General features: G+C 47.7%; 1 protein-coding gene across 1 annotated transcript in view; it reads right to left on the minus strand.

Annotated features, from left to right (window-relative positions):
* The window catches only part of LOC135552809 (transcription factor SOX-6-like), a 140,921-nt gene that overhangs the window by 45,338 nt on the left and 69,083 nt on the right, over positions 1–26,500 (minus strand). Inside the window, exons 8-9 of the mRNA XM_064984678.1 lie at positions 6,563–6,683; positions 1,511–1,590 (exon numbers count right to left, since the gene is read on the minus strand). Of these exons, the coding sequence (XP_064840750.1) occupies positions 1,511–1,590; positions 6,563–6,683 (201 nt within the window). The remainder of the gene's footprint in view (positions 1–1,510; positions 1,591–6,562; positions 6,684–26,500) is intronic.

The following is a 26,500-nucleotide window of genomic DNA, read 5'->3' on the forward strand; positions in this document are numbered from 1 at the left end:
ATCAGAATCCTGGCTATCAGAATCCTGGCTCTCAGAATCCTGGCTTTCAGAATCCTGGCTATCAGAATCCTGGCTATCCTGGCTATCAGAATCCTGGCTATCAGAATCCTGGCTATCAGAATCCTGGCTATCAGAATCCTGGCTATCAGAATCCTGGCTTTCAGAATCCTGGCTAGAATCCTGGCTATCAGAATCCTGGCTTTCAGAATCCTGGCTATCAGAATCCTGGCTATCAGAATCCTGGCTATCAGTGAGCTTAATGTTTAATTGCTATCAACAGCTTATCACTGGTGTTGACAAAACAGGGGCCACAAAAAGCAGGCGCTTGGAGAGTTGTTTTTCTTTCTTTCGCCTTTGTTTCAAAGGCAGAACATTAAAGTCTACTGACGATCCTTATTCAAGTAGTTTCAGATACCCTTAAATATTTATGATTACCCAGTTTCAAAAGATATCCTCAATCTTCATACTTCACAGAACTGCAAAGGGCGCTTTGATAATTTCTTAAGCAAGCAGGCAGGAGTAATAGCATTAGTGTAATTGTACAGAGGGTTTCGCTGCTTCCCATAGCCATTCTGTGTATTGGTTATGTAAATAGAACTCAGAGAAAGTAACCTGGGGAATACATATTGTCAATTTGGATAGAAAGAACATGCTCGGGCCTGGAGAGGAGCTGGATGGTAATAGTGCTGATAATTATAACGGTAATGACTATGAAGATGGAACCCAGATAATTATCTTTATTAAACAGTATAGCCTGGGGTTAGCTCCTGACCCCAGTTCAGCTCTAACAGCTTCATGTGAACGCTCCTGGAAGGGCCTGCAGGGCTTTGGAGCCTATCCCAGCATTCTCTCTTTCTGTTCGGGAATCAAGATCTCTCAATCTCTCTCGCGCGCTCTCTCTGTCTCTGTCTCTGTCTCTGTCTCTGTCTCTGTCTCTGTCTCTGTCTCTCTCTCTCTCTCTCTCTCTCTCTCTCTCTCTCTCTCTCTCTCTCTCTCTCTCTGTCTGTCTGTCTGTCTGTCTGTCTCTCTCTCTGTCTGTCTCTCGCGTGCTCTCTCTCTGTCTGTCTGCCTCTCTCTCTCGTGCTCTCTCTCTCTCCGTCTGTCTCTCTCTCGCGCGCTCTCTCTCTCTCCGTCTGTCTCTCTCACGCTGACTGTCTCTCTGTCTGTCTGTCTGTCTCTCTCTCTCGCGCTCTCTCTCTCATACAGCTTTAGGTCATACAGTGTAATGCAGGAACATCAGAGGTCTGTATTTAACTTTCTTGGTAACTAGAGTGATTTTCATTCCCTCTAATAACTATTGTCATCCCAACTCCCATCTCTGGTGGAGCTATGGGGTTAAATCCTCTATAAAACAGGGTAAACTGCACATGTAAGGTGCTAAGCTTGTAGGAGCTAGGGCCTCCAGGATTATTTAGTGTGCAGCTCATTACTTAGCATACAGCTGCTTAGCCGTTTTTCTGCCCTGGGCTTGGCAGGCGTCCTGAGCAGCATTCTTTGTGGTAGCACATACCTGAAGCTGGAGGGGGCTGAGTCCTGACGCTGCCGCAGCTGCCATTGTGGATGGAATGAACTGCACCGGGTAGTTGTCACCTGTCGGGGGGAGAGAACAATGTGCACAGGTTGAGACAATGAGCAAAGGGAGCCGGGCCTACAGCGGCCAGGCATGTGCCAACACAGTCCCTGGGCCCTCCTCTCCCTCTCCTCTCCTCCTCTGGGCCCTCGGCTCCCAGCCCAAACATCTGCACCAACAAAAGGCTCAGCTGGGCCGACTGGAGCAGCATTATTCAGGAACGTATCCCTCCTCACCACCCCCCCTCCTCAAACTCCCACTCCCTGCTCTCCATCTCCACGCTGGAAACCAACAGGCACTATGAAAGGTGTGTGTGTGTGTGTGTTAAATATCTGGGTGATTATAAGTGATTACACAGAGGAAGTGGCGTGTTCTCTCAGGCATTTGTAGACATCCCCTGCTATTGTTTGACACAACATTGTTTGTTTGGCAGTGAGAGTTTTGGCAGACAAGAGGGAACAGTGCTTTAAGAAACTAGTTAGAACAAGTGTGTTGTTACAATAACACGGTTAACAAATAACATTCTTATCTTGGTATCACATCAATCTAACCAGTATGGACGACTCTTTTTATATAATTTTTATTTGATTGCTTTGAAAGACAGGTATGAAGTAGGTGGAGTCTATATGATTGATGTTGTGGGAGCGTTGAGTGTGTCACTCAGTACCAGAAGCTTTTACACTCAGCCCAGTGTGTTCAGACAGACAGACAGACAGACAGACAGACAGACAGACAGACAGACAGACAGACAGACAGACAGACAGACAGACAGACAGACGGACGGACGGACGGACAGACGGACAGACGGACAGACGGACAGACAGACAGAACAACCCCAGTGAGACGGGCCAGGCCAGTAGTGTAGCCTACAGGTTAGAGGGGAGGGGAGTGGGGAGTGGGGAGTGGGGAGTGGAGGGGAGTGGAGAGGGGAGGGGGGGATGACTGAAGCATGCGTACTGAGGGGGAATTGGCACTAGTTCAGACCCCACTTCCGCCTGTCACTTCATATGGAGCCATTAAGCCACAGGCACGAGGTAAATGTGTATACCTTGTCCTTTGAGGAAGACACATTTCAGTTGAATGCATTCAGTTGTACTGACTAGGTATCTTCCTTCCCCTTTTTCTCCCTTCACCCTCACTTTGCAATCTTGTACAGCACATTGTGATACAGCCAGGAAATTCAATCCCCATTTAAGGCAGGTGCAAATAAAATCAGGCCAGTGAAGTGATTTCAAATTGTCTCGTAGGAGGGGTGCGGTGTGGGTCGTTACTACCCGCATGGCCTTTCTCTCTCAATGCATGAGTATGCCATCCCTCTCTCTGTGCAGAGGAGGAGGAGTGGGGGAGTTCTGCATGACTTCAGGGGGGGCTAAATGACAAGTCATGTGAAACCAGGGAGGAGGTCATGTGAAACCAGGGAGGGTCACAGCTGCCAAGAGAGGACATCACCGGCACTGTACTGGGGGGTCTGGAGGGGGTCTCGGTGGGTCTAGGGGGTCCAGGGTTGCATGCAGACTCCAGTAGACTGGGCGTGCTGCCAGCCTGGTGTCAGTAATGAAAGAGCATCAGAGTTTCAAAGTGTGCTGCTGTCCTGAGGACGGCTGATCCCATGACTGATCCCATGGTCAGGTCTGGGTGATGGATCACTAGGAGGGTAAACAGAAGGGGCCAGATGATGCCATGGCTGTGTCAGAGCTGGGGACATAACTCTGGCACATGGAGAATCACGCTATGGATCGGGTGTTTGTTGTCACTCCTGGAACTGCTGAGGGATGAGATGGATGGATTCCCTTCATCATGACAAGTCGGCTGCCGGAGCCCTGATGCAGCACAGTGTCCACTGTGATACAAACAGGATCTCTCATCCACAGTGAACCAAGCTCAAGGGTGATTTATGTCCTGTCAGAGCTGACATACAGAGGGTCCTCCATAGGAATCAACCAGTAATTTACCTCTGATATGGTCGGTACTACCAACAAGACCAGTATCAAAGACATTCCCTGTCCAACAAGACAGATGGGGCTAACGAGCCGCTAGCTGTTCAACATCATAATGCTATAGAGAAAGAGAAAGCAGAGACAGACAGGATCTGCTGAATGATGTTTAAAGGTCTGTGATGGTAATGGTGGAGAGAAAAGTTAATCTCATCCTGCATTCCTTTCTCAGCCAGGTGTCATGCTGAAAAACGGGCCCAATTAAGTGGAGTTGTGTGGGACTGAGCGGCATCGGGCCCTGACCCTCTTTATCGATGAGCACCCTCATATCTAGTGCAGGGCCCTCCAGCTGCCTGGAGCCTGGGCTTGAGGACACTACAGCCTGAGAGCCTGGGCTCAACACTAATGAAAAGTAGTGGGTAGGACCATAGAGCAGGGCCTGATGCAGGAGAAGGGAAAAGCCTCTCTCTAACAGAGCTCTTCACAACTGGGCACCTGATGCCAAGGGCAAGGGCAATGTAGAGTATTCGAGAGTTCTTTGAAAACAAGTGGCTCTGGAATGAATGTTCAATTATTAAGTCTATGCCCTATTTCACTTTCTCTGTTTGAAGTGCTAACAATGTCTCTATCCAGCTAAACAAGGCAGTGAGAAAGTTGGTGCTGAACTACAATAGAAGGCCTAACACGTGTGAGCATGACTGGCTGACACAGATTCCATGGAGCTCTAATGCAGCCACTGTATTCAGTCACAAGAGGGACAAGCCAGTGGGTTATTGTGTGGCGGCAGAAACAGAAATGTAGCAGCAGTCATTCCAGCTGGATGTCTGTGTGTCCTCATCATTGCATAGGGACCCAATGACCATGGAGTCATTCTGCAGGACCATTAGACTACTATCAGAGTGAATGTCTCTGTGTCCATGCAAACAGAGCGAGATGGCGTCTATTTGTTTAAAGGATGACCTGCGTCTCTGCTCTGCCATGCAACGTCAGGGCCATTGAGCACAGTGTGCAGAGGGAGAGATGGCACGATGCTACGACGCTGGCAATAGTTCTGTCGTCGTGGCAACACCGCGGGGTCAGGGTCATAAGCAGTGGTCCCTGGGAGGGTCTGTCTTATAAAGATGACATCAGATTAGTGTGCCCTAGCGTGGAAGTGAACGCTTGGCCACTTTCCTAGTCTTCATGGAGGGTGGACACAGCAGCATCCTCTGATCGAGCAGATGGGTCATAAGGTAGGATCTTGCGTTGGGGGTTGAGGATAGTAGAGACGTTAAGCTACTTCAGTTGATCATGGTAGTCATTGGTAGTCATTTTCAGACCTTTTTTCCTTTTCTTTATGAATAACTCATGAATAATTCAGGGGCTGTGTGTACACATGGCGACTCATGCATGCCGTGAGTCCATAATACCTTCTGGTATTTGTACGAAAACATTTTCCATGTCAAATGTATTAAAGAAATCGACAGGCAAAAGAATCCCCTCAGGCGCTGTGTTCCAGCTGTCATGCCTCTATAGTTCCAAAATAGCTGACCATATTTTTCATCCTGTGGCTTTATCGTAAATGTATTAGCTGCACTACCACACCTTTTAATGTTCTGCTATTTACCTGCTGACTAGACTCGCCAATCTTACTCCACCCCCTCTGACTTCCTCCAAGTCCTGGAGTTACCTCAATGTTGTGATACGACGCTAACAACAAACGTATTTCTGAGAGCATTCAGGACAGACAAAAAGAGGCCTGGACTTTCCCTCCCCCAGGTCGGTCAGGGAGATGAGAAAACCCTTGCATGTGCAATTTTACTTTACTTCCAGCCGATAGTCAATGTTCAGCAAGAATTACAAGGAATACCCAGTCATAGAGCTAAGGAGAGAGAGGCTGTGTGGCTGGGTCCACTCAGGGATCTGCCTGAATATTTCATTACAGAAGCCCAGATGACTTTAATTCTCAGTAACAATGAGCAGGAAGTCAAACAACAAGTCATAGCAATTTCCCACAAATTTGTTTTGGGATGTGGAATGTGTTGCGTGTGGAGCCATTCTCTTTCTCCGTTCGTCACACAAAGGGAGAGAGAGGCAAGCTGCTACAGGCAAGGGGAGCAGAGGCACCTCCGGGAGGGGGCCTTCACCCTTCAACCCCACAGGTCAAATTACTCTATGCCTGGGAGATGCTTGCCCTCCTCTTCTGTCTCTCTCCTCTCTCTGTCTGTCTGTCTGTCTGTCTGTCTGTCTGTCTGTCTGTCTGTCTGTCTGTCTGTCTGTCTGTCTCTGGGTGAGTGACATGTGTCAGCTCATCTCAACAAAGAGATACAGAAGGACAAGACACTATCTCAGGATAGTATGTCTGGACATTAATACGGTCCTGTTTCTGGTGCTATCACATTCCACCATATGGAGTATGTTTAAATTGACATCTAAGCTGTACATGATCCTTTGAGTGATTGATGAGTACAGTGAGAGAGTGAGGGGGTCAGTGAGTACCTAGGTAGAGTACTGTGTTACTGCAGCAGGCAGGTCCCTCAGCAGATTCTTCCATAGCGATTACAGCCAGAGAAGTCAAGACACTTTCATGTTGAAAAGCTGTTTATATTCCACTGCTCCTTTACTCATATCTATTGTTGAACAGGCATGCTGCCTTGGAGTTGAACACAGAACCCTCCCCAAGGCTTGGCTCCACTTACAAGGTGACATAGAGTACTGTACATCATCTGCCTTGGCCTTACTGACTACACTTTTATTTGGTGCCGTGTGGAGACTGGGATATGTGTAGTGTAAGGATCCTATGATAACTGGGGCAGTGAAAATGAGCACTGACAAAAAGTATTACTTACATAAAATACATTGCAAGTAAATGTATGAAATATATAACCATAATAAATATGTGGGATAGATTATATTGGGAAAGGCCCTTCATCAATGTCTGAAGATGACCCATGCTGTCAAAATGAACCTCTGTCTGTGAGGAGGAGAACTGCATGTACATAACCTTGAGAAGTAGACAGAGAACAGGACAGACAGAGATGCAGGATGAAACAACAGAGAGAGAACGAGAGGAGCATACCTGGCTTGTAAGAGATTCCCGGTGGGAAGAGAAAGCCCTGCTGGGCTGCGGCAGCAGCTGCCAGGGTGCGTTGGTCGTGTGGAAAAATGGGAATCATGAGCGGAGGCATGTGACCCTGGACCTGCTGAACAGATAGAAAAGCGGAGATCAGAGAGAGGCCTAGCTGAGCTGCAGACACAGAGCAGCACACTGAGGCAGGCAGGCAGGGGGAGAGGAGAGGGGAGCACAGAGCAGATCACAGCCTGGCCTAACGTGTCCTGACAGGGGGCTCTGCGGCTCTGACGGCCCTCATGTGCTCACACAATACCTGGCCCGGCCGCGTCTGTTCCTAATCCCCGCAGCACTATTTCACAACGGAACTTCAAAGGACCCAGCCACACGCGCATTGTCCCCCCCCACCCCCCCGTCCAGAGGGTATGACACGTGAGAGGCAAATGACGGGAGGTTACAGATGTATTTGAGCACCTGTAGAGGTCTGTATGGTGTGTGGTGTGTGTACGGTCAGTGGGATGACTGTTGGTGACAGATACAGACTGGTATGTGAAAAGATCAACACAATGTCCTCAGGCTGTTCACTGTAGTGTCAGTGGTGTGGTGAGATGAGATGTCGAACCGTAATGCTGTAGTGTCAGTGGTGTGGTGAGATGAGATGTCGAACCGTAATGCTGTAGTGTCAGTGGTGTGGTGAGATGAGATGTCGAACCGTAATGCTGTAGTGTCGGTGGTGTGGTGAGATGTCGAACCATAACGCTGTAGTGTCAGTGGTGTGGTGAGATGAGATGTCGAACCATAACGCTGTAGTGTCAGTGGTGAGATGAGATGTCGAACCATAACGCTGTAGTGTCAGTGGTGAGATGAGATGTCGAGATGTCAGTGGTGTGGTGAGATGTTGAACCATAACGCTGTAGTGTCGGTGTGAGATGTGTCGGCTGTGTCAGTGGTGTGGTGAGATGAGATGTCGAACCATAACGCTGTAGTGTCAGTGGTGTGGTGAGATGAGATGTCGAACCATAACGCTGTAGTGTCAGTGGTGAGATGAGATGTCAACCATAACGTGGTGTCGGTGGTGAGATGAGATGTCCATAACGCTGTAGTGTCAACCATAATGCTGTAGTGTCAGTGGTGTGGTGAGATGAGATGTCGAACCATAACGCTGTAGTGTCAGTGGTGTGGTGAGATGAGATGTCGAACCATAACGCTGTAGTGTCAGTGGTGTGGTGAGATGAGATGTCGAACCATAACGCTGTAGTGTCAGTGGTGTGGTGAGATGAGATGTCGAACCGTAATGCTGTAGTGTCAGTGGTGTGGTGAGATGTCGAACCATAACGCTGTAGTGTCAGTGGTGTGGTGAGATGAGATGTCGAACCATAACGCTGTAGTGTCGGTGGTGTGGTGAGATGAGATGTCGAACCGTAATGCTGTAGTGTCAGTGGTGTGGTGAGATGAGATGTCGAACCGTAATGCTGTAGTGTCAGTGGTGTGGTGAGATGAGATGTCGAACCATAACGCTGTAGTGTCAGTGGTGTGGTGAGATGAGATGTCGAACCATAACGCTGTAGTGTCAGTGGTGAGATGAGATGTCGAACCATAACGCTGTAGTGTCAGTGGTGAGATGAGATGTCGAACCATAACGCTGTAGTGTCAGTGGTGTGGTGAGATGTTGAACCATAACGCTGCTGTGAGATGAGATGTCGAGTGTCAGTGGTGTGGTGAGATGAGATGTCGAACCATAACGCTGTAGTGTCAGTGGTGTGGTGAGATGAGATGTCGAATGAGATGTCCATAAGATGAGATGTCGCTGTAGTGTCAGTGGTGTGGTGAGATGTGTCGAGATGAGATGTCATAACGCTGTAGTGTTGGTGTGTGGTGAGATGAGATGTCGAACCATAACGCTGTAGTGTCAGTGGTGTGGTGAGATGAGATGTCGAACCATAACGCTGTAGTGTCGGTGGTGAGATGAGATGTCGAACGATAACGCTGTAGTGTCGGTGGTGAGATGAGATGTCATAACGCTGTAGTGTGGTGTGTGAGATGAGATGTCGAACCATAACGCTGTAGTGTCAGTGGTGTGGTGAGATGAGATGTCGAACCATAACGCTGTAGTGTCAGTGGTGTGGTGAGATGAGATGTCGAACCATAACGCTGTAGTGTCGTGGTGAGATGAGATGTCGAACCATAACGCTGTGTAGTGTCAGTGGTGGTGAGATGAGATGTCGAGTGTAGTGTCGGTGGTGTGGTGATGAGATGTCGAACCATAACGCTGTAGTGTCGGTGGTGAGATGAGATGTCGCTGTAGTGTCGGTGGTGAGTGTGTGGTGTGTTGGTTGTGTGGTGAGATGAGATGTCGCTGTAGTGTTGGTTGTGTGGTGAGATGAGATGTCGAACCATAACGCTGTAGTGTCGGTGGTGTGGTGAGATGTCGAACCATAACGCTGTAGTGTCGGTGGTGAGATGAGATGTCGAACCATAACGCTGTAGTGTCAGTGGTGTGGTGAGATGAGATGTCGAACCATAACGCTGTAGTGTCAGTGGTGTGGTGAGATGAGATGTCGAACCATAACGCTGTAGTGTCAGTGGTGTGGTGAGATGAGATGTCGAACCATAACGCTGTAGTGTCAGTGGTGTGGTGAGATGCTGTAGATGTGAGATGAGATGTCGAACCATAACGCTGTAGTGTCAGTGGTGTGGTGAGATGAGATGTCGAACCATAACGCTGTAGTGTCGGTGGTGAGATGAGATGTCGAACCATAACGCTGTAGTGTTGGTTGTGTGGTGAGATGAGATGTCGAACCATAACGCTGTAGTGTCAGTGGTGTGGTGAGATGAGATGTCGAACCATAACACTGTAGTGTCAGTGGTGTGGTGAGATGAGATGTCGAACCATAACGCTGTAGTGTCAGTGGTGTGGTGAGATGAGATGTCGAACCATAACGCTGTAGTGTCAGTGGTGTGGTGAGATGAGATGTCGAACCATAACGCTGTAGTGTCAGTGAGTGTCGAACCATAACGCTGTAGATGAGATGAGATGTCGAACCATAACGCTGTAGTGTCGGTGGTGAGATGAGATGTCGAACCATAACGCTGTAGTGTTGGTTGTGTGGTGAGATGAGATGTCGAACCATAACGCTGTAGTGTCAGTGGTGTGGTGAGATGAGCAGTCGAACCATAACACTGTAGTGTCAGTGGTGTGGTGAGATGAGATGTCGAACCATAACGCTGTAGTGTCAGTGGTGTGGTGAGATGAGATGTCGAACCATAACGCTGTAGTGTCAGTGGTGTGGTGAGATGAGATGTCGAACCATAACGCTGTAGTGTCAGTGGTGTGGTGAGATGAGATGTCGAACCATAACGCTGTAGTGTCGTTGGTGAGATGAGATGTCGAACCATAACGCTGTAGTGTCAGTGGTGTGGTGAGATGAGATGTCGAACCATAACGCTGTAGTGTCGGTGGTGAGATGAGATGTCGAACCATAACGCTGTAGTGTTGGTTGTGTGGTGAGATGAGATGTCGAACCATAACGCTGTAGTGTCGGTGGTGAGATGAGATGTCGAACCATAACGCTGTAGTGTCAGTGGTGAGATGAGATGTCGAACCATAACGCTGTAGTGTCAGTGGTGAGATGAGATGTCGAACCATAACGCTGTAGTGTCAGTGGTGAGATGAGATGTCGAACCATAACGCTGTAGTGTCGGGGGTGAGATGAGATGTCAAACCATAACACTGTAGTGTCGGTGGTGAGATGAGATGTCGAACCATAACGCTGTAGTGTCAGTGGTGAGATGAGATGTCGAACCATAACGCTGTAGTGTCAGTGGTGAGATGAGATGTCGAACCATAACGCTGTAGTGTCGGTGGTGAGATGAGATGTCGAACCATAACGCTGTAGTGTCAGTGGTGAGATGAGATGTCGAACCATAACGCTGTAGTGTTGGTTGTGTGGTGAGATGAGATGTCGAACCATACCACTGTAGTGTCGGTGGTGAGATGAGATGTCGAACCATAACGCTGTAGTGTCAGTGGTGAGATGAGATGTCGAACCAAACGCTGTAGTGTTGGTTGTGTGGTGACATGAGATTAACCATTCAGTGTCGGTGGTGACGCTGAGATGTCTGAACCATCCTATTCAGTGGTGAGATGAGATGTCGAACCATAACGCTGTAGTGTCAGTGGTGAGATGAGATGTCGAACCATAACGCTGTAGTGTTGGTTGTGTGGTGAGATGAGATGTCAAACCATAACGCTGTAGTGTCGGTGGTGTGGTGAGATGTCGAACCATAACGCTGTAGTGTTGGTTGTGTGGTGAGATGAGCTGTCGAACCATAACACTGTAGTGTCAGTGGTGTGGTGAGATGAGATGTCGAACCATAACGCTGTAGTGTCAGTGGTGTGGTGAGATGAGATGTCGAACCATGCTGTAGTGTCAGTGGTGTGTGAGATGTCGTAACGCTGTAGTGTCGTTGGTGAGATGAGATGTCGAACCATAACGCTGTAGTGTCAGTGGTGTGGTGAGATGAGATGTCGAACCATAACGCTGTGTGTCGGTGGTGAGATGAGATGTGTGTGTGTGTTGTTGTGTGGTGAGATGAGATGTGTGTGTGTGTCAGTGTGTGGTGAGATGAATGTCTCATAACACTGTAGTGTCAGTGGTGTGGTGTGATGAGATGTCGTTGCTGTAGTGTCAGTGGTGTGGTGAGATGAGATGTCGAACCATAACGCTGTAGTGTCAGTGGTGTGTGAGATGAGATGTCGTAACGCTGTAGTGTCGTTGGTGTGAGATGTCGAACCATAACGCTGTAGTGTCAGTGGTGTGGTGAGATGAGATGTGTGCTGTGTGTGTGGTGAGATGTCTAACTGTTGGTTGTGTGGTGAGATGAGATGTCAGCTGTAGTGTCAGTGGTGTGGTGTTGAATGTCGAACCATAACACTGTAGTGTCAGTGGTGTGGTGAGATGAGATGTCGAACCATAACGCTGTAGTGTCAGTGGTGTGGTGAGATGAGATGTCGAACCATAACGCTGTAGTGTCGGTGGTGAGATGAGATGTCGAACCATAACGCTGTAGTGTCAGTGGTGTGGTGAGATGTTAATGTGTAGTGTCTGGTGAGATGAGATGTCGAACCATAGTGTAGTGTTGGTTGTGTGTGAGATGAGATGTCTTAACGCTGTAGTGTCAGTGGTGTGGTGAGATGAGCAGTCGAACCATAACACTGTAGTGTCAGTGGTGTGGTGAGATGAGATGTTAACCATAACGCTGTAGTGTCAGTGGTGTGGTGAGATGAGATGTCGAACCATAACGCTGTAGTGTCAGTGGTGTGGTGAGATGAGATGTCGAACCATAACGCTGTAGTGTCAGTGGTGTGGTGAGATGTGTAACCATAACGCTGTAGTGTCGAGATGAGATGTCGAACCATAACGCTGTAGTGTCAGTGGTGTGGTGAGATGAGATGTCGTAACGCTGTAGTGTCGGTGGTGAGATGAGATGTCTTAACCATAACGCTGTAGTGTTGTGTGTGGTGAGATGAGATGTCGAACCATAACGCTGTAGTGTCGGTGGTGAGATGAGATGTCTCGCTGTTGTCAGTGGTGAGATGAGATGTCGCTGTAGTGTCAGTGGTGAGATGAGATGTTAATGTAACGCTGTAGTGTCAGTGGTGAGATGAGATGTCGAACCATAACGCTGTAGTGTCGGGGGTGAGATGAGATGTCAAACCATAACACTGTAGTGTCGGTGGTGAGATGAGATGTCCCATAACGCTGTAGTGTCAGTGTAGTGTGTAACGTGTGTGTCAGTGGTGAGATGAGATGTTAACGCTGTAGTGTCGGTGGTGAGATGAGATGTGTAACGCTGTAGTGTCAGTGGTGAGATGAGATGTCGAACCATAACGCTGTAGTGTTGGTTGTGTGTGAGATGAGATGTCGAACCATACCACTGTAGTGTCGGTGGTGAGATGAGATGTCTTAACCATAACGTGTAGTGTCAGTGGTGAGATGAGATGTCTTAACCATAACGCTGTAGTGTTGGTTGTGTGGTGAGATGAGATGTCGTGCTGTAGTGTCTCTGAGATGAGATGTCAACCATAACGCTGTAGTGTCAGTGGTGAGATGAGATGTCGAACCATAACGCTGTGTGTCAGTGGTTGAGATGTCGAACAGTGTAGAGTGTCAGTGGTGAGATGAGATGTCGAACCATAACGTGTAGTGTCGGTGGTGAGATGAGATGTCGAACCATAACGCTGTAGTGTCAGTGGTGTGGTGAGATGAGATGTGTGGTGTGTTGAATGTCCCATAACTGTAGTGTCAGTGCAGATGTAGTGTGTGGGCTTCATAGTGTGTACAAACACACAGGGACACCCTGTATGCTTGACAGGGGAAGATGGCTCAGACATAAAGCCTGTATCTCATACTTTTGGAGGATCATTTATACAGACGATAAAAGTCCAGGCGATCTGGTAATTTACAGCAACAGCTGTGTCTGTTTGTGATATTTGTCTAACGTCCAGAGGCAGTGTAGTGTATCCTACACGTGTTTCAGTCTAACATTATTAACCTTCACTGTCCACGCTGAAGCTGACTGTCCTATTCTGACTCTCTACAGCAAGAGGATAAATATGTGCTCTTGTGTGTGTGTGTGTGTGTGTGTGTGTGTGTGTGTGTGTGTGTGTGTGTGTGTGTGTGTGTGTGTGTGTGTGTGTGTGTGTGTGTGTGTGTGTGTGTGTGTGTGTTGTTAATGTCTCTTAGAGGCAGTGTAGTGTGTGTGTGTGTTGTTAATGTCTCTTAGAGGCAGTGTAGTGTGTGTGTGTTGTTAATGTCTCTTAGAGGCAGTGTAGTGTGTGTGTGTTGTTAATGTCTCTTAGAGGCAGTGTAGTGTGTGTGTGTGTTGTTAATGTCTCTTAGAGGCAGTGTAGTGTGTGTGTGTGTGTTGTTAATGTCTCTTAGAGGCAGTGTAGTGTGTGTGTGTGTTGTTAATGTCTCTTAGAGGCAGTGTAGTGTGTGTGGGGGGGGGGGTGTTAATGTCTCTTAGAGGCAGTGTAGTGTGTGGGGGGGTTGTTAATGTCTCTTAGAGGCAGTGTAGTGTGTGTGTGTTGTTAATGTCCCTTAGAGGCAGTGTAGTGTGTGTGTGTGTTGTTAATGTCTCTTAGAGGCAGTGTAGTGTGTGTGTGTTGTTAATGTCTCTTAGAGGCAGTGTAGTGTGTGTGTGTGTGTTGTTAATGTCTCTTAGAGGCAGTGTAGTGTGTGTGTGTGTTGTTAATGTTGTAGTGTGTGTGTTGTCAATGTCTCTTATAGGCAGTGTAGTGTGTGGGGGGGGTTGTTAATGTCTCTTAGAGGCAGTGTAGTGTGTGTGTGTTGTTAATGTCCCTTAGAGGCAGTGTAGTTTGTGTGTGTTGTTAATGTCCTTAGAGGCAGTGTAGTGTGTGTGTGTTGTTAATGTCTCTTAGAGGCAGTGTAGTGTGTGTGTGTTGTTAATGTCTCTTAGAGGCAGTGTAGTGTGTGTGTGTGTGTGTGTTGTTAATGTCTCTTAGAGGCAGTGTAGTGTGTGTGTGTTGTTAATGTCTCTTAGAGGCAGTGTAGTGTGTGTGTGTGTGTGTGTGTGTGTGTGTGTGTGTGTGTGTGTGTGTGTGTGTGTGTGTGTGTGTGTGTGTGTGTGTGTGTGTGTGTGTGTGTGTGTGTGTGTGTGTGTGTGTGTGTGTGTGTGTGTGTTGTTAATGTCTCTTAGAGGCAGTGTAGTGTGTGGGGGGGTTTCAGAATGAGACACATGCTGAGGGCTGAAGCAGAGCCCAATCTGACTGTGATCCTCTGCATCCTGCCTGCCGGTGATAGGATGCAGCCAGGCTGTGTGGGGCCTGCGAGGGTTAATCTAGCACCGGGCCAGCCCACCTCAGGGGAACCCGCCTGGAAAACGGGTTAATAAAGGTCAGCCCCCAAAATAAACACTTTACAGAATGTTTCTCCATTCATCCCTCTTTAAAATCAACTTGCAATAAAACGGGTCTGGGTGCAATTACTCCTGCAGCATTGGGGCATGAAATCAACCTGCTTTGAGCAACGACTTTTCCCCACGTTCTAGCTGAGGTCTGCTTATGATATCTGTCTGCTCCCCCTGTGTGCCCTGATCTGGTGCAGCAGGGCCCGTTCCCCACCGCTATATGTCCTCAGGACCACTCCATCGATCTGGCCAGAGGTGCAGAGGTAGACTCAAAACTAAATAAATAACACTTTCTGTCTACGGAGCTTTTCAACAAAGTGCAAGTATAGAAAGTACATTAGAAAAGGAATGGAGAAGCATGTCATTTCCTTTTTTCTTTCCTGTAATCTGAAAAGTATTTCTGTAAAATGTGCTGCGGCTGGAGAAAAGTCGATGACCTGGGAGACTGTTGGAAACGACCTTAAATAATATGTATTTTTCATTGGTGTTCCAGGTTTCCAGGCAGACAGGATGAAAGATGGCTCATGGCCCGCATGTATAGAACATATGGAAAAACGCAATAATTAATGTCCCAACATGATTTAGAGCCAGCGACAGGTGAACAGGTACACTGGGGAACAGGGACTGCCCGGTGTTGGAGTGTTCGTTCTATAAAAGCGGGTTAAGTATTTTTCTGAATGTACTGCACTCATGGTGCAGAGAAAGACTCTCTGAAGCAGACTCTCTCCCTCCCTCTCTCTCCCTCAGTACTGAGTGTGTTAGTCTACCCTCAGGAAGGTTATTAAGGTCAGTCACATACATAATTGCAATTAACCTTACTCGCATTAAACTAACAAAACTAATTAGGCTAAAGCCAGGGTGTTACACTGAAACAGCTGCTCCAAATGTGGAACGCAAGTGGAACTATTATTGTAATAAGCTGAATACACTGGGCTTCATAGATTCAACACATTTAATCATAATTCTATTACTCCATAGCTATTTATCACTGATAAATATTTATCTATTCCCTGTCATCATTGTTTCCAACAGTAATATCATCAGTTTAGTTGTCTAATGAAATCAGACATTTGTTCATACAAAAGACTGAAATAAATGTGTTTAGGCATGTCGACACTAATTACTGTAGAGATCACTCTAGGAGCAGAAGGAGATTCTGTTCAGATATGCCATATAATTGGAATCTGAGAGAAAATCTATATATCAAGAAAATGCAGTGTCAATCAGACAATAGCTAAACTCATCAAATATCCTGAATGTTGCCTAGAAACAAAGCTGTAAATGAAAAGGGAGATCTCTCCAGTGACAGCACTGTGTTTTTATTGAATAGATATCACAATAAAGAGATTTACCCAGGTGAGAGGAAATATGGATATGTATCAGGGAAAATAAGTGCATTGGGTTTGAATGGTTGTGATTTACAGTAATGAGCACTGTGCATTAAATTTTAATTTACTCTGCTAAAGTCAGAGAAAGGGAAATCAAATCTGGAGAAGCTTCAAAGTGCCAGCTAATAGTGGAAGTCTAGCCTTCAGCCTGTCAATTAACACATGGCACAGTAGTTCAGCAGACAATGCATTTATCAATTTACACATTATCACTCTCATTTTCCATTGACTGGAAACAACCGTCAAAAAAGCATCAGAAGAATGGCAGTTATGAGGATACGTTGTTGATAAATTACAGATCAGCTCCCAGACAAAAGACTTCCATTTCAGTGTGTGTGTGTGTGTGTGTGTGTGTGTGTGTGTGTGTGTGTGTGTGTGTGTCAGTTTCTCCACCCTTTGTGGCAACACCAGACCCTGAAAGAGTTACCCTGAAGTTCATCTGCCTATCGGCTGGGTGCCCAGAATATTTCTATTGCCAGGATGATCTTGAGGAGTCTGATAGAATGAAGTGGAGCAGATGTGAGCAGAGCACTTGGGCCGCGTCCTCCACACTCATTGTTACGCTGGCACTGCTCCCTCTTTGCCTTAGCACTGCTAAGCACTGGATAATACAGTTTCACGCCATCTGCCCCAACGCTTCATTAAAGATACATGAATGGGCTATCTTATGAGGAACAGGTGCTATTGTTAGTCCCAGAAGACTCGGCACTGAGGATCGGACTCTGAATACTTGAGGAAGAGCATCTGTAGTGATCAGTCAGACAGATAGTTGGCTGGGGCTGCTCCCTCTGCCAGCACACGCACCAACAGAGGTTTCCAGGGGTGAGAGAGGCCTCTCAACTGCCTTGCAACATGTATCATCAATTCAGATGACCTGATGAAGTCTGTACCAGTCCAGAGTGCAATCTGTTTTGCTCTCAACGATGTGCTGGCATAATGAGAAATGGCACTAACTCTCAGTTTTAATTAGATTTAACACTGTGAACAAAATTTTAAATAAATAAAATTAGAAAAGAACACAAAAATATCTGTGAATATAACAGAAGATGACTGAAAATAAAGTGTGTAAAACCAGCTTGAGTATACAGTGAGATTCATTCTAACTGAATCAATGTCATTAGTGGAAGCATTGACATCAGCACTACAGTGTTGTAATGGTTTACAGCAGCAGCTAATCCTGGGGTCAGCCAGTGCAGAGAGCAGAGCCAGCCAAAGGCCTGGGATTGACCATGGTCAGATTACCATTACACATACTCAGAGTAAGAAACAGGGCAGACATGAGAGAGAGCACTGCTTTTCTCTCCTATCACACACACGCACACGCACACACACACACACACACACACACACACACACACACACACACACACACACACACACACACACACACACACACACACAGAGAGAGAGAGACATACACACAGAGACAAACGCACGCATGCAAACAAACACATACAGGTGCAAATGGAGATGTACAAGCCATTACTGTGCTCAATAGGGCCCCTGTCAGCACCTATGCTCCTCACTGTCTGTAGCGGTCTTTAAACAGGGCCCAGGAGACACCCTGCAGCACTACCGACCCAGCCCAGCAGGCCCCCCCGCACCCCCAAACACTAACACAGTCTGATCCTCACCAAGCGTCACTGGGATACTGTCCTCTATCCCTATTTAAAGGAGGAGGGGAGTTGTTTTAACATGTCCAAATTCCCTCAATGTTGACAAGATGAGATAGAAGACACCCTTCGACGCGCTACCCAGATGTGTTTGGAGCTGCTGAGAAGCACAGTGGGAGTCTCAGGTGAAATGTCTAAGCGGTGGCTGACCCTTCGACTCGCTACCCAGATGTGTTTGGAGGAATATCATCTTTATTCTTCTGATTTAAAGAGAGTCACCCAGAGTGTATCAGTCTAATAACATGACTTTGTGCAGTGTTACACTATAAAACTAGAAACACTAGAAATCACTAACAGGGAATCTAAATGTGCTTATTAAACCTACACTATTTCTGTCAGCCGTTCTGCCACAACTCCAGCAATCCCACTTTTCACATCTTACCTGAGGAAAATACATTGGGTTGATATAATTTGACCCAGAGAGGACTGTCTCCAGCTGTTACTGTAAGTGCTGATAGTTGACACGGCGTTCCCCCCTACTCTCTGCTGAGTCACACACCAAACGCCTGAGAGTAGAAAGCACCTTAGGAGCTCCATTTGAAGGTAAAGCGATCTACAGGAAGCCCTGGCTTCATCCCCACAGAAAGCACAGTAACTGACACCAGACGGCCATGTGAACTCAACACCCGGCCTGCTACTGTGCTGCTGCTGCGAGAGAGAGAGAGAGAGATAAAGAGAGAGAGAGAGAGAGAGAGAGAGAGAGAGAGAGAGAGAGAGAGATAAAGAGAGAGAGAGAGATAAAGAGAGAGAGAGAGAGAAAATAGAGATAGAAGGAGAGATAGAAGGAGAGAGAGAGAGAGATAGGAAGAGAGAGAGAGAGAGCGAGAGAGAGAGAGAGAGAGAGAGATAGAAAGAGAGAGAGAGAGAGAGAGAGAGAGAGAGAGAGAGAGATAGAGAGAGAGAGAGAGAGAGAGAGAGAGAGAGAGAGAGAGAGAGAGGGGAGAGAGAGAGAGAGAGAGAGAGAGAGAGAGAGAGAGAGAGAGAGAGAGAGAGAGAGAGACAGAGAGAGAGAGATAGAAAGAGAGAGAGAGATAGAAAGAGAGAGAGAGAGAGAGCGAGAGAGAGAGAGAGAGAGATAGAAAGAGAGAGAGAGAGTAGGGGAGAGAGAGAGAGAGAGAGAGAGAGAGAGAGAGAGACGGATGGGCGAGTGCTTTCTGGAGCACAACCAGGAGTAAAATTACTGAATGGAACCACTCATGGGCTCTAGAGTCTGTGCATTACTTTGTTCTAGAGAGGTCAATTCATAAAACAATCCCAGAGATCCCCAAGCACACATTACTCCCACATCACAGGTCATTTATCAGTTAACCGTACTCCTCCAGTGTGACCGCACTACAGCTTTACGCACTAATCCAACACAGGCTGTGACACAGAGGCACAGGCACACACACATGTACACACACAGGCACATACACACTCACAAAGACACAATGTGACAGCACAAAAGGGTGCGCACACACGCAAACACACCCACCCACCCACACACACAGTCAAGTGTAGTTGTGTTATCAAAGTCCCAGACATTGTGCTCTGTTTGGTGTGTGATGGTAATCAGGCCAGTGGATCGATCGCACTGAGCCAGACTTTGATCCCTCAGCCTAGCTGGTATTAAGGCCAGGTCTCCACTTTGCCCAAAACCTCCCTCCCCTCCACCGCCTCCCCTCCACCGCCTTCCCTCAACTCCACCTCCCTCCCCTCCACCCGCCTCAACTCCACCTCCCTCCCCTCCCCTCCACCTCCCTCCCCTCCACCCGCCTCAACTCCACCTCCCTCCCCTCCCCTCCACCTCCCTCCCCTCCACCTCCCTCCCCTCCACCTCCCCTCCACCTCCCCTCCACCCACCTCAACTCCACCTCCCTCCCCCTCCCCCCACCTCCCTCCCCTCCATCCGCCTCAACTCCACCTCCCTCCCCTCCCCTCCACCTCCCTCCCCTCCCCTCCACCAGCCTCCCCCTCTACCCACCTCCCCTCCCCCTGCCTCCCCTCCCCCTGCCTCCCCTCCCCCTGCCTCCCCTCCCCTGCCTCCCCTCCACCTGCCTCCCCTCCCCTGCCTCCCCTCCACCTGCCTCCCCTCCACCTGCCTCCCTCCACCTGCCTCCCCTCCACCTGCCTCCCCTCCACCTGCCTCCACTCCACCTGCCTCCCTCCACCTGCCTCCCTCCACCTGCCTCCCCTCCACCTGCCTCCCCTCCCCTGCCTCCCCTCCCCTGCCTCCCCTACCCCTGCCTCCCCTACCCCTGCCTCCCCTCCACCTGCCTCCCCTCCACCTGCCTCCCCTCCACCTGCCTCCCCTCCACCTGCCTCCTCTCCACCTGCCTCCCAGACTAGAGAACATTGTTCCCTCTGAAATGTGATCCCAATCTACTACAGAGGTCCAGGTCAGCAACAAAAGGTTGTTGTCCTGGACATGACTGTGACCCGTCTCCCCCTCCCTCAGACCCTGAGACCTCACATTTAGCCAGCAGGAAAAAGATTAACATTGGCTGCCAAAAGACACGTCATTCTCTATTCTGCTGGAGAGGCGTCTGAGCAAGAGCCTGACTAATAATACGCGTACGCTACGCCGCTGCTCTTTGACAACAGGGACTGTCTGGAGGGTAGGGGAGGGGCGTAGTGTCCACTCTCCCTCCAGTCTATCTGCAGCAGAGAGCAGGATAAGGTGCAGAGGAATCCGACACTGGGGTGAGGTCGGGCCGTCTGGGGAATAACCAATAGATGACTTCTTGTTCCACTAATTCCTTACACAGTAAAACAAGCTCTCTTGGAATGGAGCCATTTCAATATGTCTATATTAAGTCTGCTGCTGTTAAAAAGCAGGGCAGACAGCCCCCTCCAGCCAGCCCCCTCCAGCCAGCCCCCTCCCTCCCCCTGACTGCCCCTGGTTCCAGGCTGGCTCAAGAACTCTGCACTGACTGGAGGCTGCTGTACTCTCCTGTACTGTATGCCACACTGCCACACTGCCACACTGCAAACCATACAGTATGTCAGTACACTGAAGGTTATACCTAAACAATTACAGGACATTTAGAAGTGTGATGTTTAGGTTATGATAGAACAAGTCACATGAGACTTTCCAATCATAAGGCAGAAGATAAGAATAGAATATGATGAAACATACCAGTATGTTGGTGAATGTCACTGATGTTCAGTAAATTGGTTAAAGCATTAACATGTTAAGAGTACAAAGCAGAAGAATTAAGCTACTCCCCTAAGAATAGATGTGCTCAATGTAGATTCAACAGAAATTGTGTACTTAATGCAAATTGAGTCTCAATTACCTTAAATATAATTTAAGTTTGTAAATATTTAAAGTGATTTGATTGAATTGTATTGAATATAAAATATCAAAGATATGCCTTGGGGTTGAAATGTTATGTAGGGTACAAAAGCTGCTTTCATGATACTCTCTCTCGCACACAGAGGTGCGCACACACAGACACACACTATCCCCTCTCCCAAATAAATGTCCTACTATTCCACATTCTTACATTACTACCACCCCTACAATGTTACATTTCCAGAAAACATGAGATCTGTGTGGATGTTTTTTGTTAGGCACACAATGAAATAGAAGTGAAAAACTCCTATTCTGGCATGGTCTGGTCATGAAATTCAAAAGGTTTGCAGTAAACTGCTCAAATCCATGGGGACTCCCTCAAACAGCATGGATAATGACAGGAAAGATGCAAACAGACATAAACAAACCCACAAGTGAGTCTGGGCCTGGCATCATTATCCTGCGTATACATCCCACCTCTATGGGATTGGGAATAAGCAGAATGCCTCTGACCCTCACTGCAGGGGGGCGGGTGGAGTTGTAAAAGAGGTCGGACACGGCCTAGTCAGAGAGCCCACCATGACCATGGTGAACAGGCTGGGGGGATGTGAGGAATAGAAGGATATGAACATGTGAAGCGTAGGAGAAAATGTGAAAAACTATTGGCATATGCCTGTGAAATCCTCCAATCCCTCAACATACTGTTAGGAAAAAGGCCAATCTCTGAGGAGCAGGAAAACACATGCTCTCCACATAGCATTTTATATTGAATTACTTCTCTTCTGACACATTCATGTGTAAATTATCCCTTGTAAAAATATACTTCTGTTGTACAGTCATTTTTCTGATATTTTCTCATATAATTCGGTTTATTTAAAACCAACATATGATTTATATTTTATTTTAAACATCTACTGTTTCTGTGAATATAAAAGAACACAAAACAATTCTAACAACCTCACCATTGTGGAGACTGGGTGGGAGACTGAGCGGGAGTCTGGAGTGAGTTAATAAGAGACTGCAGTGTGTCAGGTGGTGGGACAGAGAGCTGGCTGGCTGGCGTTGGACCACCCCTAATCTAATAATGGCATTGTCCACACGGCGGCTGGCTGGCCTCTGGGCTGGAGGCTGGTCAGGAGGGGGCTGGAGGAGCAGGGGAGGACTTCCCCTTCTTCCTGTCCTCTCCTCTGCTCCCTCCACTCTGCACATAGACTGAGCCTCTGTCTTCACAATTGCCTCCCAGCTGCTGGGGCTTGGGAAAACAACAGAGTGGGCTCTGTTGTCCGGCAGAAAGCACGATTGTTACGAGGGACCACTTTATTACAGGCATATGAGTGTGCTGAGACTTTAAAACGCGCTCAAATGTCATGTGCACACCAAGTGACGGGGAAGAATAATTCTAGAGAAAAAAATACCTAAAAAACCAAACAATTCTGTGTCTGAATAACGGTGCAGGACAGAACGGGCCATTCATTGTGTTCCATAGGGAATGCTTGGACTCTCCTCCGCCCAAAAACAAAAAGGGTCTTTTTTTGCTGCCATGGGCTGAATGCTTTGCTTTGCCACCCCGGGCCCTAAGAAAACACGGGCCCCCTTTCTCCCTGCCGGCTGGCCGCACACACTAGATCCTATTAATGCAGCCCTCTCCCTGTGAGTGTGCCCACTGTGGAGGCCGAGGGCTGCGCAGAGCCAACGCAAAGACAAAACAGTTTGCTCAACATTAGCAGGGAAAACACTGGCCGAGCGGAGAGGGAGAGGAAACTAAGTCAACTTCACACTGGAGGATGTGTTCTCCGTCAACTGATATTTTCCTTTGGAGCCCGGGGTCCAATGAGTGCCAAGTATAAGGCGACTGGCCACCTTCGTCCAGGAAAGGATTATGGGGAGCAATAGAGTTGTAAACAGGTGCTTTATAATGATATTCAGAGGTCATAGAGTATGGCTTTATGTATCATAGCTACGGTTGGCCTCGTTTCACTATCAATAATGAGCTGCTCCTGTTAGGGTTATGAAGTTTATTTAACAGTACTGTCTTATCACAGAGCTCACTAGGTTCCCTAATGCCAGGTGAGATGCACTACAGCTCCAGTGATCTGCTGTCTTGTGTTGAGTACTGTTATCACTAGCATTGAGCTACTATGAGAGGCTGCAGGGTCCTGGCATAAATGACTAAATCCCAGCGCTGGTTTGGAATCCCCTCAGGTGACTAATTTAAGGCAGACACTCAGGTGTGACTTTACACATTACAACTGTTCATGTGACAGCCCTTGTCAAGATGCAGGCAGTTCATTAACGCAGCCTAAACAGGCGAGGTGTGGGAACACAAAGACGCTGCGCTGCCCTGCTGATAATTACAAGACCGCTAGGAGATGTTGTGTCATTAACATTAATAATGGAGGCGTGTTTATGCACATGCTTACATTGCCAACAAAGACATGTGCGTTCCTAGCATATGTTCCCCACACAAATGTGCCATTGTGTGCCAGGCAGGCAGCCTCTGTGAACCCATCACATCGTGTAAGTACTGGGGATGTGTATCTTTCAACGTTTACACTCTCTCCAGTTTGCCATTCACAAGCTAGGGCCCAGTGCCAGAGGAAATGGAGCCTAGTGCAATAATAAGGCCACTCAATATCCCCACTCTCTGTGTGTAACTTAACCCTGACCTAACAAAGCCTTAACCCTGACCTAACGAAGCCTTAACCCTGACCTAACGAAGCCTTAACCCTGACCTAACGAAGCCTTAACCCTGACCTAACGAAGCCTTAACCCTGACCTAACGAAGCCTTAACCCTGGCCCAACGAAGCCTTAACCCTGACCTAACGAAGCCTTAACCCAGAAACCTACAGACCCAATCGTCCCAAATAGCCTGCACTGTTTGTGTTCATAATGTCTGCATTTGTTTTAACAGGCCAACGACATTACTAGTCTTGCTGCTCGTCCACTTAGCTTCATTTCCAAACCATCACAGCCATTGCTGAGGTTGTATCTATTAAGCCCTTTTTGTGCATCATTAAGTTTTAACAGGGGCGCGATAGCTTTACTGTTCAAACTGCACACGACTTTATTTAACGTCAGCGTTTCTTCTGCTTCCTGACAAGAAGTCACATTTCATAACTAATTAAATTGATCCCTCCCCCCGCCCAACACAGGCCACTAAACGGAATTATTTGCATCCAAGTGTCAATATATTAAATCACAGGGGCTAATGAGTTGGGTCAACGCTTTCTTTTATCTCTAGTCTTGCATGTGCACATCTTCATCAGCTAACAGTCTCCGTTAACTGGTGGGCGAGCATGTTATTTAGGGCTGGATCTATAGAGCGCTCTCCCTCCCTGGGCTCAAGCCAAGCTGATATGATGAGACTTTAGGGCCCACAAATAATCCCACTACTGCCAGCCTAGCTAACACCGTCTGGAAACACGCTATCACTCCCTGCTCTATTATTCTCTTGCTATAATGCTAGCAGTTGGTCTGGCGCGGCTAATTGGGGAACTTACACATTCCCTTTAACAATGTCTATTTTGGTGTGTTTTGCCAATGCATTAATAAGAGTCTCTTAGAAGATCATTTGCGCCCTGGAAAACAACAGAAACATCTGAGAGGCATAAATTAGGAGCCATTATCGTTGTTCAATTAGCAGCCTCCCTTGTGTTTATCTAAAGTTCATTTGAAACGATTCCCCATTATATGGTAGCAGTGTGCTTTGTTCTCGCTAAAATGTTAACCAAATAAAATGTTGTGTGCAATTACCGTTCATTTGATTACAAGGGCAAAGCATATTGTGTGTAGACTACAGTACAGTACAAGCTCCCGAGTGGCGCAGAGGTCTAAGGTACTGCCTCTCAGTGCAAGAGGTGTCATTACAGACCCTGGTTCGATCTCGGGCGACGCACAATTGGCCCAGCCTCGTCCGGGTTAGGGGAGGGTTTGGCCGGGGTAGGTCGTCATTGTAAATAAGAATTTGTTCTTAACTGACTTGCCTAGTTAAATAGAAATACAGTGAGGCAGTAAATTGGGTGAATTACTGTATTGGCTTGTGTCACATGATCTTTAGATAGGGTGTGACGGGCAAGGTACCCTATTACAATGACTGTAAATAATGAAAACCGAGCAGGAGCCAGAGTGAACCGAGCAGGAGCCAGAGTGAACCGAGCAGGAGCCAGAGTGAACCGAGCAGGAGCCAGAGTGAACCGAGCAGGAGCCAGAGTGAACCGAGCAGGAGCCAGAGTGAACCGAGCAGGAGCCAGAGTGAACCAGGAGCCAGGAACCGCAGGAGCCAGAGTGAACCAGAGCAGGAGCCAGAGTGAACCGAGCAGGAGCCAGAGTGAACCGAGCAGGAGCCAGAGTGAACCGAGCAGGAGCCAGAGTGAACCGAGCAGGAGCCAGAGTGACCTTTAAAGACTATGACACCGGGCAGAAAGGGACCACTTGGGCTGGGGGTGGATATCTACAAACTGTAGTCAATGACTCCCACTCTTGCATTTGCCCTGATAATCTCCTGTATGTTACACTATAGGTTAGAATGCTACGACTCATGTTCAAGGAATAAGTGTGTGACTCAGAGACACACAAATAGGAGAGCCACACAGCACAGTGCTGCAGTAGAACTGGAGCGGTTCACCTGCACACTGACTAGCATAACTTCAGTAGCACCTGACAGACAGACAGACAGACAGACAGACAGACAGACAGACAGACAGACAGACAGACAGACAGACAGACAGACAGACAGACAGACAGACAGACAGACAGACAGACAGACAGACAGTGCCCATATAGAAGGGAGAGGGATTGTTGTCTTCATTCAAAAACCAATGTGTGTGTGACACAAAGGACTCTGTGTTTAATTAGGAGGTCCCTATTGGCTGGGCAGACAGGACCCGCTTGTATAGAGCTTCCCCTGTGAATTCTATCAGCGCTTTGCAACACTGGGACATGGAGCTGCATCCTGAAAATCTCTAAACAGGCTGCTATTCTTTCTCATGTGTTTATGTGGGATTTCAAAAACAGACTCAGAGAGACCGCGAAAGACTGGTAGGTTAATAAAAGCAAATGATGTATTCAGGAATTTGTGGCGTAGTCTGTTCATCAATGATAAGGGTGAAGAAGAAAAAAATGATTAAATTACAGCTCAATGAGTATTTGCATGTAATGGAATGAATTCTACCTTGAGACAGACACACGTGTGTAACTTCAACTGTATGCCAATTTCAGCCTTTAAAAGCATACACTGTCAACAATGGTTTGATTGTGTAAAGGAACCTTTTGTGTCAACCAGGGAATTTATTGAAAGTTCCCTAGTCATACCCCCAAAATATATATCAAGTGAGAAAGGAAGCTGCTACTGATTAACCCTCTATTGGGGCCCAGGGCTGGCCAGCCCCTGGACCCCTGGGCTCTGGACCCTTGGGCCCTGGACCCCTGGGCCTGTCATGCTTCTTCAAGCTCTACTGCTGTTAAATGACCACAGGAAAGGGAGGGAGGGAGGGAGGCCGGCTCCACGGCCCTGGGGATACTGTGCTGCACATATGAGAGGAATCAGGCCCTCACTAGCTCTTGAGCATGGCCATCTGTCTGTCTGTCTGTCTGTCTGTCTGTCTGCCAGCCAGCCAGCCAGCCAGGCCCCTGAAAGTAGAGCTTCTCCTCAGGCTCTCTCTACACCTTCTCTATGTT

Source organism: Oncorhynchus masou, chromosome 2 (assembly GCF_036934945.1).
Source record: "Oncorhynchus masou masou isolate Uvic2021 chromosome 2, UVic_Omas_1.1, whole genome shotgun sequence".
NCBI classification, from domain to species: domain Eukaryota; kingdom Metazoa; phylum Chordata; class Actinopteri; order Salmoniformes; family Salmonidae; genus Oncorhynchus; species Oncorhynchus masou.